The sequence below is a fragment of the Rattus norvegicus genome, chromosome 3, assembly GCF_021556685.1.
Source record: "Rattus norvegicus strain SHRSP/BbbUtx chromosome 3, alternate assembly SHRSP_T2T, whole genome shotgun sequence".
Lineage (NCBI taxonomy): Eukaryota > Metazoa > Chordata > Mammalia > Rodentia > Muridae > Rattus > Rattus norvegicus.
In genome coordinates, this window is record NC_141536.1 from 11,438,685 (window position 1) to 11,454,077 (window position 15,393).

Here is a 15,393-nt window from a genome sequence, read left to right on the forward strand (position 1 = left end):
GTACCCCCAAAATGTGATCCCAAACATGTTTCTTTCATCAGCTATTTTTGCCACAGCAAAAAGAAAAGCAGCTAATACACCAGTCAAAGAAAGACCTATGCATGCAGCTGGATTTGGGACGCTGAGATGGTTGGTCAGAAGGATAGCACAGACGCTCTGCCCACCCCACAGTGGAAAGCCCGGGGATCCCCACACCCACCACACAGCACAAATCTTGGGGTTTTCCTTGGCAGTGGACAGCTTACGACTATCCAGGAAGTTCCAGGGTGCCCAGGGCAGGGCTACTGCCTCCAGACCTCAGATGGTGGGATGACTTCCCATCTTGAGGCGGGCGGTGGCATCAGTGGGACCTTCTGTCTCCTCACCATCCTGATTCCCATACCTTTCTCCAAGCCGAGAGGATCCTAAGTGCTCCGGAGTTCAGGTGAGCAGGCAGGCAGGAGTGCCAGTCAGACCCGGAACGTTCCCCGCCCCCGCCACTCCCTGCACCCTCTATTTTTAGGCCCATTACTGCCCACTGGTGGGTATAGTTTCACCACTCCATCCCCAGAAAGGCAGATCAGGTTCCTCTAAGCAAAGCCACCTCGCTTTTGCTGGAGCTGGTGCGTGGGAGCGCTCATGCTTCCAAATAGACGCAGAGCAAGCAAGTTATCAAATGAGTGGATTAGCAGGCTCCATCTCAGCTCAAAGAGCAGTGGGCGGGAACACACAGCATCACCCCTCCTCAGCCTCCTTCCTCCAGGGCGGATGGGGACTCTGCTCAACACACACACACACACACACACACACACACACACACACACACACACACACACACACAGAGAGAGAGAGAGAGAGAGAGAGAGAGAGAGAGAGAGAGAGAGAGAGAGAAAGAGAGAGAGAGAGATGACAGCTACCTCCGGCTCCCTTTCCTTCTGAGATAATCAGAGAGACTCCCATCAGTCTCCCATCAGTTGCGGAACCTGGGCAGACACAGGTCTACAGTTCAGCATGCTAGAAGCTGTGTGATCTTGGGCAAGTGACTTAACCTCTCTGACTTGGAGATTACTCATACTTAAAATAGGCTCATACTTAAAACTGCTCATATTTAAGATACTTAAAATATCCTACCATGTTCTTTGTGTGGATTCAGTTGAACTAGTTTATGTAAACACTAGACACTCAATAAATGTGTCTCTAATGGGATGGAGGGTGTGGAATCACAATGGCTAGATAGCAGGAAGACATACCCTGACTTCCCCGAGGTTAAAGCCCAGGCAAGCAGGATCCTCCTGAGTTGCATTGATGGGGTTGTGCACTGAGTTGTGCACTGGGGTCCACAGGAGGCTCTGGCTGTCCCACATGGGAAATGCCCACACAGTGTATAGCCTTGTGCTTATATGTGCACACACAAATGCTTGTACACATGCCCGGGTCCTGTTCCAGAAAGCCCTACAAGCTCTCAGACAGCTGTGGTTCTGTAAGTCAGGAGCTGAGACAGGAGTGGGTTTTGCCTTTGGTTCTCCTAGGTCATCTTTGGTTCATGGAGGAGGGTGCTCCTCTCTGTCCGCCAGTAAATAGGATGGAGGGAGTCAGGAGTGCAGGGGACCTCAGGGGTATCCACTCAGATCCCCTCTTTATTCTTCCTCTTTGGGGGAAAGTAAAAATGCTGCCCTCCTATTACAGAGGGCAGACCTGTCCCAAGGAGCTGGCCCAACATAGGATCAGCCACACAACTGTTAGTAAAGGACTGGGAGGCATTTTGCCTTCCCCCCAGCACCACTGACTCCCCTTCTTCCTGTCCTGCTGCTTGTGATCCCCCAGAGGGAGGGCACTCTGCAAGAGCCTGCAGCCTCCCCGGTAGATGCCTCTCCCAGCCTCCTATTCACCTTTGCCTGCAACCGTCAGAGTGCCTGGTGGCAGGGGTGTACAGGGTCTTGGTTAATTTCCACTTATTTCCCTGGGCAGTGATTCCAGTCAAGTGGACAGATGACTTGGCGGTGGGAGGGAGAGGCAATGGGGGCTGAGGAGGTCTGAAGCGTCCCCAGAGACATATGACAAACTACACTGAATCTTCCTTGCAGGAGGGGTGGTTCTACACACACACACACACACACACACACACACACACACACACACACACACACACACATCCCTGCCAGGGTTTAGATCTGGTTATCAAGTGGGGGTTCAATTTCAGCCCCTTCCTAGGAGCCAGGTCTCCTTACAGCTGCCCACTGTCACAGCAGCCATTCAGACCTATGCACGGAAGAAGGCTTGGGGGAGACAAGTGGGCAAGGTTCTGAGAAGGATCCTAGCTTTGGTTGTGCAACTTTGGCTAAGTGTCTCCACCTACCTAAATGTCCCTTCCCTCATCTGTGTGGCAATCTTATGGAGAGGGTGAAAAGATTTCATACATCAAGTATAAAAACAAGCACAATATGTATAGTGCCAGGGGAGATGGCCAGTACGTGACATGGAGGGCGCATTCCCAGAATCCTACTTCAAGGACCGTCAAAGGTGCTGACTTCAATGATCATATATATTCCCACCACCATCATATCCTGCCTCAGCCTGACCTTATACCCTCACGGTACTTCTACAGGAAAGCGATTACTGACAGAGCTAAGAGTGAGATCTCTGACTCCTGGTGTCTTCAAGATGGAGTTCAGAGAGGTAGCTCTGGTGATAGAAGTGATAGTTTGGGAAGGCTTGCCTAGGTGGGCCGGAAAGTGAGCACATTTAACCTGCTGACTGTGTAGGAGCAGCTCCAGCCCTCAGCTGCTACCGGTGCCCTCCAGCTTATGTCCCACATGTCCTACCATGTGTCACTGTGTGAGATCAAATCCAGGATGTGAATGATAGATGGAGGCCCAGGGTGGAGAGCCTTGTGCCTGCAGGGCTTGGACTCCATCAGGGACTAGTACTTGCTAGGGATGCGATACATCTCAGGGACTTGTGAACAGAGGGATACCAGCAGCCAGCAGCCAGCGGCCAGCCACTGGTTGGCTCCATTACAGTGTGCTTATAGAGAGTAGGGTTCCTCTGGCCTTGGACGATGTCCGATTGCTCTTAAGTCTGGAGGGAGTACATATTGACTTAGTATTTACTATACAGCAGACCCGAGGTGGGAACTTTCCTGACTGACTGGAAAAGGAGAGGAACTGGAGAAGGAGAGGAACGGGGGGGGACCTGGAGAGCTGATAGGGGTGGGGGTGGGACACAGCCATCCCACCCACCCCCTAATCCTTCACAGAGAGTCAACTAACATCTGGCCTAAAAGACACATCAGGAGAAACTGGCTGGAGAGTGCAGTGGTAAGCAGTGTGGCTCCCTGTTCTCAGGCCTTACAGAGGCACAGCAGGAGCCTGCTCCTTTCCACCACCCACTTTCTCCTGCCCTCTGCTTTTGAATCTTCCGGAATTTCCACCTCTGACCACTGCCCCTACAACTTCGTCATGCACTTTGACTGACGTGCCATCTTTTGCCTGTTGTCTCTGTGTTTATCTCATTTGCTCTGCTAGCTAATTCTAGAATGGAAACACCCCCTTTCTCTCTGCATTCCTTTGATGCTGGCCTCTTGCCTCACCTCATTCCTAGAAACTCAGAGTCTCAAAGCCCATGGAGTGGAGAGCCTGCATGGCTGTCTGTCCACCAAATGCCTGCCTCACCTAAAGGCATAGTAAATACTCAAAAAGAAGTTCTTAGATCTAGGGTAAGAACTGTGGACTGGCTGTGTTCATAGAGTGCTCACCTAGTATGCACAAAGCTGTGAGTTCGATCCCCAGCATGGCATAAACTGGATGTGGTGGGTCATGCCTACGCTTGTGAGGTGGAGGTGGGAGGGGAGGATCGGATGTCTAAGTTCAGCCTCGGCTGCATAGCAACTGCAAGGCCAAGTTTGGCTCTATGGGACCCTGCCTCAAAAGAAAAAAAAAAAGCAAATAAAAATATAAAAATCGGGATGTGGACAGAAAGGAAGCTGAGCTCAGAAAGGCGGTAGGCTCAGGCTCTCCAAGTCCTTGGTACTCTGACTAGGTATCTCTCCTAGATCCTTTTGTGTTCTCACTACTGGGAAGTTCTGTCGATCACCTCAGGGTGTCTGGACCCAATGCTTCCCACCAGAAACGTCAGAAGCACCGATGGCCTCCAGGACCTGTCATTCAGTGGCAGCACTGCTCCATCCTGTCCCATCTGTGGGCAGCAGGAGGCATCTCTGTGTAACAAGTTCCCTCCCAGGATCTTTTCTTGCCCTAAAAGGCCAAAGGCTGGTGCTGGCAACTCCAAGACATTGCAACTCAGTTAAGCAGAGAGTTGGGCACCCCCACAGCCATGAGGGGTATGGACAAGTGAGTTCTTTCAATTGCCCTAGATCCTGATCATAGCTCTGGGTCTTCCTCAAGGCTCAGCACTCATCCCTCCTCTTCCGGGAAGGCTTCCTGGGCCACGGCATCCCTTTGCCCATCCGTCCGTTTGTCCAGCAAACCATTCTTAGGCAGGAAAACAGGAGGGAGGCACTCTGTTGTTGTTGTTGTTGTTCTGTTTTTTTGAGACAGGGTCTCTGTATAGCCTTGGCTGTCCTGGAACTCACTCTGTAGACCAGGCTGGCCTTGACCTCATAGAGATCTGCCTGCCTCTGCCTCCTGAGTGCTGAGATTAAATGCATATGCATGCACTGCATGGTGGGAGGCACTCTTGTTAGGCACCCTATGAAGCAAGTCCCTGTGTCAGGCACTGAGCTAGTGACAGTGTCCTGGGTGTGGTCTCCTACTGGCCCCACTCTGAGGACTCAAAGTTACATCCTGTGTTGAAACTTAAATGGTGTGAGACTGCAAACTGTTGTATCTCTGGAGGATTCTTAGACAAGTTGGATGTTGACACATTCCAACATGGAAAATTCAAGATGATGGAGAGGAGCTACAGGCTAGCGGGCGGATGAGTTCTGACTGAGCACCTGCAGGCTTTGAGACCTGCTTCCTTATTCAGGAAGGGGATGAGGTGGGCAAGGCAGGCTGTTAGATGGAGAAACTGAAGTCTAGACAATTGTCTTTGGGTGTTTGTTTGTTGTTTTGCTTTTGAGAAAGGGTTTGACTTTATAATACTGGCTGATCTGGAATTGACCATGTAATAACCTGGTCTTGAACTCATTGAGATCCACCTGCTTCTGCCTTCTTGGTGCTGGGATTAACAGCACGTGCCACCAAGCCCAGCTTTCTTTCTTTCAGTTAAAAATTACGCTGGACAGTGGTGGTGCATGACTTAATCCCAGCATTTGGGAGGCAGAGGCAGGTGGTTCTCTGAGGATAGCCTGGTCTACAGAGTGAGTTCCAGACCACCCTGGTCCACAGAACAAGTTTTAGGACATTCAAGGGAACACAGAGAAATCCTGTCTTGAAAAATAAGCAAAAAAGTATTTTATGTGCATGGGTATTTTGTATTTTGTCTGCATGTATGTCTGGGTACCACATGTGTGCAGTGCCCTTGGAGGCCAGAAGAGAGCATCAGAAACTGGAGTTACAGATGGTTGCCAACCATGATGCAGGGGCTAAGAATCAACCCTGGGTCCTCTGCAAGCACAGCCAGTGCTCTTAACTGCTGAGCCATCTCTCCAGCCCCACCTCTGCCTGTTGAGATTGGATCTCCTTCGGCTCAGGCTAGCCTTGAACTTCCGACCCTCCTGCCATAGCACCTGCCAGCAACTGACCCTTGAGCTTTGTGGATGCTGCGCACGCCAGCAGCTGAGCCACATCCACTGCCCAGTATGGAGAGTTTGGATGGCTTATTCCAGACCATAGAGCCCAAAGAAGTAGTGCTAAGATGTGATTCCAGGTCTCTAGCTGTCACCAAAATAGGTCTGTGCCCTAGAAGCAGGCACTGTCTCACTCACGCAGACCCTAGTCTTGGTGCACTCCAACCCAAATGATCTCTGCCTGACCCACTACCTTTCTTTCGGGACTCCAAGTTTCCTCTCTCTCCCCTCTGTTTCCTGAGCAGTGAGCATCATTCCTCTTAAGCTGCAGAGATCCCAAGAAAACAGCAGGTCTCCTGAGCCTTCAGAATAAGCCTTCCCACCATAGGCCAGACCCTGCCTGTGTCTGCATGTGCTACAGTCTAGCTTAGCCTGTCTGGGGCAGGGCCTGGGAGTCTGTCTTTCAGGCAGATGAGGCTGGAGTCCAGGGTCCACACTATGGCAATAAGACTGCAAGAGGTCTGGACACACTCAGTCCCTCCTCCTTCACCCCTGTTGTCCTAAGTCTCGGGTTCTGTCCCCTGGCATAGAGAAAGGAATGAAGGTTGAAGGCAGGAGGCTCCAGGTTCCAGTTCACTTGCCTCATGCGGGGGAGGGGGAGTGTCTAGGAACCTTAGCTGCCCACCCTATGTAAAGTTAAGAGGGCCTTTTCTGCTGGATTCCTCCTCCTCTTCCTCCTCCTTTTCCTCCTCTTCTTCCTTTTCCTCCTCCTCCTCTTTCTCCTCCTCCTTTTCTTCCTCCTCCTCTTTCTCCTCCTCCTTTTCTTCCTCCTCCTCCCTCCCCTCCTGGGACTCCCTCTGTGACCCGCAGCTCTCATTGAAATTTCGCCCTTGCCCAAGAGCCCTCGTCTGAAAGCTCATCCCTATTCATCTTCCTTACGCGTTTAGAGCCAATAGGTTTTTATTTATTCATTTATCTTGTCTTTTATCCCCCTCCCCTTCCTCACCAGGCTGGAATTTACAATTCAGTTCTCTAGTGGCCTTGCTGAAGGACAGGAACCTGGGAGAGAAGGGGCTGCGCCCTGGCCCGTTTGTCCCGTCTTATGGTCTAGGGGTGTTCATGCTCTGTCTGCAGTGTGGGACAGGCAGGCCCAAATTCATCAGCAGGAGGATTGCCAGAGAGCAGGGGTGAGCTGGCCTTAGCTTAGAGAACTAAGAGGGCACTGGGTGGTCTGGCTGCCACGGGGTGCCCTCTGGTGGCCACACCTGCTCTGGCATAGAGTTCACCTTCCACCTGCTGCCTGTACACAAGCAGTGCAGACTGGGATGTGGTCAAGGCTGGAGTGAAGCAATATACTCCAGGGAAGCCACCGAGGGAGCAATAACAATGGTGACGTAAGATAATTACGGCCACTGCACATTAAAGCACTCGTGCTCGCTAGTGTTTGGCCCAGCTGTCTCCCTGCCAGCACCAGCAGTGGGACACCTACATTACCGTGCTTTATTGAAACAGGAAGAAAACCGAGGTTCAGAGAGGGAAGCCATGAACTCTGGTGGGTAGGCATGAGATGCGCTCTGGCCACAGACGAGTTTCTGGCTTGCTTGCTAAGCTCCTTGACCTTGGCATGACTTAGACGATATTTCTAATCTTTAGAAAGGGATTAGACTGGGGTGTACCTCGCAGGACCTTCTGAGGGCTGCCCTCCACCTGCCCCTGAGGCACTCTGTTCTCCCTAGTTTCAAACTTGTAATCACGGAACATTTGCAACCATCAGGCAAGTGGGAAAATGCTGAGGGGTTCTTCCTAGACTTCCCACCCATCCAGACCCCAGAGCTCAGCCAATATCAAGGTCAGAAACCAGGAGAGGGCCCCATATTTGCTTCTGGTGGTCATCTGTAGCTCCTACACCCTCGAGTAGAAGCTGTTTCTATGAATTGTTCCCAACCCTGGCAATGATTAATATTTAAAAGACAAATCATGTTGAGACTCCGCCTGAGAAATGGGTGGTGAAGGCAGTTCCCACAGGAGCTATGGACCCAGAACGGGGTTCTCTACAGCCTCAGCCCTAACTTTCATGGCCTTCGCCTGTCTTGAGCCAGCGTGTGGTCTTTCGATGCTCGACAATGTCCATACGTAATCCAATCTTGGCTCCTAGCCCCAGGCTGTCTTCTCTCTTTCTCCTTCCCTCACTCCCTCCCCTTCTCCAAGCTGGCCCAGGCCCAGCCACCACCCACAGTGACAGCCTCATCACCATTGACAAGCCCAAGTGGGGATCTACCTTCCTGAGCTAGCTGCACTGCACTGTGACTGAAGCCATCCCAAGGGACTGAGGCATTTCAGGCTGGGGACACCAGGTTGACTGTGCAATAAACCTAGCTTTCCCCAAGGACACTCAGAGGCAGCAGCCACCTGCAGGGTGACATCGGACCCCTCTTGCCTGCTGCTCTGGCTGCTCTGCCCAGCCTCTGCCAGGGACAGGCTGCTGCATCCGGCAGGCCAAGCCTAACTCAGCAGCGTCACCACTTTCTGCTGTGTGACCTTGGCCAAGGGCCTTTCCCACAGCCCCCTACCCCTTATCCATATGACCAGAAGGAGCAAACATCTGGGACACCTTCTCTGCGCCCAGTCTGACCTCGGACATGTATCCACAGAGCCATTGACTCCTTAATGTACTCTGTTACTGTACCCACCCTACAGTTGACAAGAGCACAACCCAGAGATGGTGACAGTGGTCTGAGACCTGTTTCAGCATTTCAGCCCATTTCAACATTCTGACTTTGTTTGAGGTATAATCAGCCTGGTGGAGCCCAGGGGGAAATCCAATAGAACAACACTGTTTGGGCTTTCAACCACACATCCCGAGCTCTTGTCAAAGGCTGCGATTCCCTTGTTAACATTGCCTAAGCATTGAAGCTCCTGATAGCTCTAAGATTCCTTCTTCTTGGGGCTCACGTGACAAGGCCTGAGCACTTGACTAGGGGGACAGCACCAGCCGAGATGCTGCACTATCTACACGGCCTGATCCCCACCACCACCATGCTTCCTCCTTCAACAACCCTCCCAAGCCTCCCAGAAATTGTCCTCCGCAAAATGCCTGGTTGCTGCCTGGTGGGGGCTGGGATCCTGATGCTACTTATGCACTGGACTGGACTGGGTGGGTTGGGATGGTGCACCACTGGGGCGGGGTGAGCCCATGCAGGTTGGAGGGTAACCTTGCAAATAGTACCCAGATCTCTGGTCTGAATGCTGACTTCCTGCATAGGAGGAGGGGCTGGCTTTGAGTCAAAGAACCATGACTGCTGTGCAAATCCTGGCAGGAAACCATGCCAGGGTCAGCTGGCCAAGACTGCTTCCACCCACAAAATGTCACTCAACCCCCAGGGTCCTCAGGGTAGCTTGGCTTTGGCATCTTTCCATAATGGGACTTGGAGGTGGTCTTGTATCAGGGCCTCTGCTTCTGCTTAGCCACCCCCCCACGTCTGTCCCTGTACCCCTCAATTCAGTGAAGCGGTAGAGAAGCGGTGGGATGACTTACATGGGAACAGAACCTTTCAGGGGGATCTCCACACGTGATACCCGAGGGCTCCACTTTGACCTTGACATAATCCTTCAAGCGCATCACCTTGGGCTGGCAAGCGTAGAACTCCCAGGTGGGGCCCTCATCTGTGGTCACCCAGGATTTGCAGATGTCATAGTCCCCAGAGACCAGCGGGAGGCAGTGCAGGAAGAGGGCCAGCAGGTGCAGCATGGCTGCGCAGTCCGAATGGGTGGGGCCCAGAGGGGCACTGGAGAGGTGGTGGGGTCAGGGGGCACTTGGGACCTCAGCATGGAAATGCCACATCTACCAGGCGATGGCGGCTGGGCTGTACCATTGATTCGACAGTGCAGGTCTGGTTTGCCAACGGGGGAGTTTGCGTTCTCCAAATGGCCGAGACAGAAAATCCAGAGCCAGCGTTTCTCAGGCTGCTGATGGGCAGATCAAAAAGTTGCCTGTAACTTGGCGTCCTCCTAACCTTGGTGTTACACCTCCCCTGGAGGTGAAGCTGATCAAATCGGGCAGACTCTCAAATTGTGACCGTGGATGGAAATGGGATAAGGAGGAAATCCGCAGGGATCCGGCATGGGGCTGGATCAGATTGCTTTTAATTTTTGTCCTTCCAATCAATCCAGGTCTTTAAAGGGCCCTTAATGTGCACTGTGCTCCGCGTGCCTGCATAACAGCCTTCGTGGAAACCAGTAACATGAAATCAGGACGTGTACACGTTAGCTGGAAACCAGTAACATGAAATCAGGACGTGTACACGTTAGCTGGAAACCAGTCCCCTCTTTGGGACTGGACTTGGTCTCTCAGACTAATAAAAAAGATTTCTTTTCATATGGGCTGAAAGTGACAATGACTGTGTGACTGGCCTATTAAAAGGCCACTAAAATGCTAACAGGAGAGGCCATTTGCCTCTGCTCTGACGGGGGCCAGCTGACCTTGGCTAGTAGCCATCGGCCACTTATTGTGAAATTCCAGAGACTTCAACTCTCACTTCATCCAGGTACCTGAGCTCTGGCTTGGCTTTCATCGTGAAGAGAGAAGAGAGAGAATGTGTTCATTAGCAGCAGCACCTGCAACAAATTAAAGGGGGGGGGCACTTAGAGACACAGAAGAACAAAAGCTGTCTGGCAAAATGTGTACAAAAAATAGGTTGCATTAGTGCGGTCTCCAGAGAAAGCTGGGCTATTTTTTTTCTTATTAATATCTGAGTTACTTGTTTAGAGATGGGCACGCTATTAAAAATGTGGTGCATCTCCTCATCATCTGTAGAGATGTTTGTTCAGTGGAAGTGGCCTTTCTCGAGGATCAGGAACTTTCTAAAACATCCCCAAGAGACAATGTTTAACAGTTGCTTTAACACACTAGGCTAGAGCAGTCAACATGTCCAAGTTGTTAACAGAGGCCTGAGCCTCCGACTGAGCAGACTATGCTCCTACTGCTACAGCCCAATAGGGAGGTCTCTGTGTGGGCCACCCACAATCCGCTCCCTGTCACCGGCACCGTGTTCAATGACTTAACAGTGAGAGGCTGGGATGCTGTAAGCTTCCACGGGGATGGAGTGTTTTGTCCTATTAGACTCTCTGACCAAGGCCAACAGTTTGCAATCATTTTAGGAGAGTAGCATCTATTTTAAGCCAGCAGTAATCATTTAAAAGCGAAAATAGATATAGCTAATAGGAGTACTGCGTCTAGAAACACATGACTCTCAGACTCTAGTGTATTCCCAGGCGGATGCTACAGGGGGGAATCAGAGTCCCGGCCAGATGAGATTCCCCACCAAAACCCCTGGCCAACCAGGGCAAAGGTTACTGCAATGGATGTAGAAAATAAGGAAGGAAGGAAGTAAATAAATAGATAAATAAATAAAGTCTGTGTTATTAATTATTCTGGTTATAATGCTCACAGATACTACATTTCAATTCCCAAACCTCACAAAAGGCCACCTGACTCTCACCTGAAGGAAACCCCTGTCAGCCATTGTATACCAAAAGTCCCAGAGGAGTTAATTGTGTTTATACAGAACACTGACACCCAGACACAGAACATTCCTGCCCTCAAATGACAAGTAGGAGGGTGAGACATTTTGGTCCAGCCTGGTGGCTGAGAGCTCCTTGCTCAGGGGTAAGCCCCCAGCCAGTGCTCTGCTGCAGGCTGCACTGGGCCTCATCCATCTAGGTTAAGACCGCCCCTGCCCCCTCTTGGGATGAAGGACTCCTAATATAGATGGATGAGAACTCAGTCAGACCACACTTCACACCTTTCCTCTGACTGCTTAAACAGAAACCTGCTCTAGACCCCGCCCCGGGCTCGCTTCTTGCTAGAAAACTCTCTGAAAGAACGTGACCAAGCGTCTATTTTTTTTTCCCAACCAGAGAAAATGTAGTAAAAATAAAGTAGCACGGGCTCCGGCAATGGTTTGGACGTTTCCAGCCAAGCTCTGAGCTGCCCAGAAAACAGCATGCCCCTAATTAATTCTTCCAGCAGCCGGCTCCCGACTGTTCACTAACAGGTAGGGCGCTCCTGACGGCTGGGGACGACCAGAGCGCCAGGCTGCGGCTCTCAAGGCGGGCCCAGCTGCCGGCTTCATCTGCAGGGCCAGCGGCTGCTCCTGGCTGGGACAGCGCTGGATTCCGGCCCGGGTGGGGAGGCAACCAGGCCCTGAGGCCGGAGCCCGGCGAGGAGCAAGCGGCGCAACTTGCAAATCTATTAATTGCTTTGCAATTTTGTTGGCTTAAGCACCACACATTCCCTAGAAAATGGGGGTGGGGAAAACAACAACAAAATCTGCCAGGGGAAAATGTGTTTACAACCCGTCAATCAGTTGGGCGTTGCTGGCATCGAGGGGGCACTGTGAGCTCGGCACTCGAAAATTACAGTAGATTTTTTGCCAAAAAGAAAATCAAGGGCGGGGGACTCAGGCAAGAGTCCGCGGAAAAAAACGAGGTGGATAGCAGGGAGCGAGGAGCCGGCAGGGGAGAAATTCCGAGTAAGAGGTTGCATCCTCGCGGATCGTTTTCTCCTTGGAAAATAAATCTTCACCTGATATTATTAAGAAACTGCAGCTCTCTGAAACAAATGGAATCAATGCGCTTTATTTTCTTTTAAGAGTCCTCAGGAACGGGGAGGGGGGGTCTGATAGCCTGGGTATTAAAACCCGAAAATTAGATTTTATCAAGATTTCTGAACTCGGATTTCTCTGTCTTATTGAATTAGCGCTTTTACGAGCTGGCCGGGCTGCCAACAGGCTCTTGCCGGAGTCTCGGGCTGTGCGCTCTCCTTGTGGGAAACTTGCCTCTGTGGGGCGCAGGGTCCCTGGGGGTGGGGGGGAATGGGGAGGGTGGGGGGCAGTCCACTAGAGGCTAATTCTTCTACCCAGGCTGGACAAAGGGTAGAAGGGTGTGTGAAACTTGCTTTGGAGGCGGTAGGAAGGATCCGGAAGGAAAGAGGAACCCCATGGCCGGCGGTTACCTTCCCTCCCACCCCCACCCCCTCCTGGGTTGCCCCACGCTCACCGCTGCCTTGGTGGACGTTCGGGCTCAGGAGTCCCGGTGTCCCCAGTTTTGGGAAGGGAGCTTTCTCCAGACTCTGGTTTCTCCCTGTCACCCTCACAGCGGCTGGGGAGGGCCCCAAAAAGTTGGGCTCTTGGGGGCGGGGCAGAATACCCAGCTCTGAGGACGTGTAGCTGAGGTTGCCGCGTGTAAGTCCCCGAGGACGGGCGGGGCTAGCCTGAGACCCGCAGACACCCAGGAGTCTGGCTGAGTCCGCGCTGAGCTTGGGGCGAGTAGACAGTGGCGTGCACCGCACACAGAACACACACCGCCACTGCATTTTGCCTCTCCGAAGTTCGGTGCAAACCACTGGCACAATTAATAATCACGCCTTTAATAAAGGCCAGGCCAGCATCCAGGCTGCCCCCTCATTTGACATCGCCTCCCTTAATTAAAAGACACCGAGCAAAGCTCTAGGGAATTATTTGCATTCTTTTTCCCGGCGCCCTGCTCCCGCGGAGACGCTGTCGCCGCCACCCCCAGCCCAGATCTGCAACTTACTCCAAAGCGGATGGACCGGAGATCCAGAGGTCCACTTCCCACCTTCCCGCTGCCTCTGCTCCCCCTGGAGTGCGACTCTCCACGGTGGTGGAGTCCCCTCTCCACCTGCCGACCCCCTCCACAGCACCGAAGGAAGTTTCTAACCGGCCTGGCCAAGAGTTCTCCTTGCGCCTTTAGAGCCCGGAGGCGACTAAATTAGGGAGGGGAGCGCTGGCGGAGAAGGGTTAATTTACTTTTCATAGACACGAGTAAGCAGCGTTATTGCAACGGCCCATCCCCTCTCCACACAGGCGCACAGGATAGAAAAAGACCAGCTGGGTGGCGGGGAGCCCAGAGAGAAGACTAGCTACTCTACTTCTTAAAGATGCTGCACCCGGCGCGCACACACACCCCTCTTCAGCGGCTCCAGTCCTCCTTAGTAGCAGTCGCCACCAGATAACTTTGCGTCCGAGCCTCGGCTGGTAGGCTCGGAGTGACTCCCCGGTCCGGGGAGAACTGGCACCGTCACTGAAGCCTTTTCAAAATGAAAGCACCCTGGCGAAACTGCGGCGCTTCCGTCCCCGCCCGCCGCCCGGGCGCTCCCCGCTCGCCTTACCCGGGCTCGGAGCAGCTTCCCGGAGCGAGCCCCCAGAGGCCGGAGACCGCCACCCTCTGGCGGGTGCTGGGTGGACGCAGGGGCCGCAGGGTTGAGAGCCAGGGACTCCTGCCCCGGGCCGCCGCTGCGGTGGTCACCGTCAGATCTGGGCTGGGGAACCCTCGGGCCGCCGGGGGGCCCGCTCGCAGCCGTCCCGGAGACACGGGCCAGGGAAGGGGGCCAACCGCGCCGCTCGCATCGCCCTCCCGGGCCGATTGGGAGGTCGCTGCTAACAAGTGCAAACTTTTGGGGCCCCCTGTGCAGCCAGGGGAGAACCTGCACGCGCGCCCCACTCAGCCCCGGGTCTGGGTGGGCTTCGCCGCGGCTGGTCCAGGCGCCTGAGCATCCCCCTAGCGCGGCGCCGGCCAGATGGCGGGGCGCCTCACCGCCCCCCTGCACTCCGCTCCAAGTTAATGCCGAGGCTAAATCCTCTTGCCATCACTCACGGTCACCATCGGGGCTTTTATCTCCCGGTCTGATCCGGGCTGCGTAACTTCCTCTGTGTGGCTTTAACACACCATCCCACCACGGAGCAACGGTCTTCTTAAAGGTGCAGGAAGGAAATACTGCGAAGCTCCGGGGACGAGCTCGGCCCGGGGAGGGGCGCGGCGAACAGGGTTGTCCCGGCGGGCCCGCGGCCAGGGTGGCCCCAGCAGGCGGCCGCCGGAGTGAGCCTGCTGTGGGGGGTCGCTGCCTACTCATCGCCTGTCGGCCCGAGGACCAACCGGTCCCTGAGCTTGGGGTGCATCCTCAGCGGACTCGGGTCAGGCACAGCGGAGCTGCATCTCCCTTCTTCCCAACTGTGGGGCCTGACTCCGTGCCAGCGCCCAGGGGTGTGGGGGCTGCCCCATCGGCACCAGGGAGGGGGCCAAGTGAGTCAGCCCCCACCCCCCACAGCCAGGGCTCTAGGCTGCTGGCTCCTTGGTTTCTGTCTCTTTCTTTCTGTGTGAAGCGCTGCCACCCAGAAGGCCCTGAGCAGTGGGTAAAGGGGTGGGTGGGTGGATTTGGGGAGCTGGGGAGGGGGAGCGCTCTGAGCGCACAACCAAAGCCTGAATACCAGCTGACACATCGCCGCCTCCAGCCTGATGGGCCCTGCTTTTGACGGAGAAGCCAAGCCAGCTCTGCAGGGAGCGCAGAGTAGGGGGGCAGGAGGGCCTTTGCTAAGGAGCTCTCTGCCTCCCTGGGGCAGGCCTGGGAGGACCACGTGGGAGGACTCCAGCAGAGGCCGGGCAGAGGCCACTGAGTTGACTGCGCTAGGGCAGCCCTGTGCTCTCTTCAGCCCCCTGGAGGCTTCCTGCTAGGCTGCGTTCGGGGCTGTAGGACTGCTTCCTGGTCTTTCCAGGGGCGCTTTGTGGGTCTTTTAGGGTGCTCCTAACCTCCTTTGGGTGGGTTCGCGCTGCAGTATTTACAAAGATGTTATTTGGATGCATCAAGAACAAAAGATCTGGAGGGGGAGGGGGAGGGAGGGGGAGGGAAGAGGGAGGGAGGGAGGGAGGGG

At 53.9% G+C, this 15,393-nt stretch overlaps 1 protein-coding gene across 34 annotated transcripts in view; it reads right to left on the bottom strand.

Annotated features, from left to right (window-relative positions):
* The window catches only part of Ntng2 (netrin G2), a 59,419-nt gene extending 44,563 nt beyond the window's left edge, over positions 1 to 14,856 (bottom strand). For 4 of the 34 annotated variants that reach the window (XM_087652638.1, XM_087652629.1, XM_087652617.1 and 1 more), the window contains exons 1-3: positions 14,342 to 14,372; positions 10,148 to 10,282; positions 9,204 to 9,890 (exon numbers count right to left, since the gene is read on the bottom strand). In XM_087652638.1, the coding sequence (XP_087508764.1) occupies positions 9,204 to 9,416 (213 nt within the window). In that variant the 5' untranslated portion in view covers positions 9,417 to 9,890; positions 10,148 to 10,282; positions 14,342 to 14,372. 34 annotated transcript variants of the gene reach the window in all.
* Between the last annotated feature and the right edge of the window lie 537 nt (positions 14,857 to 15,393).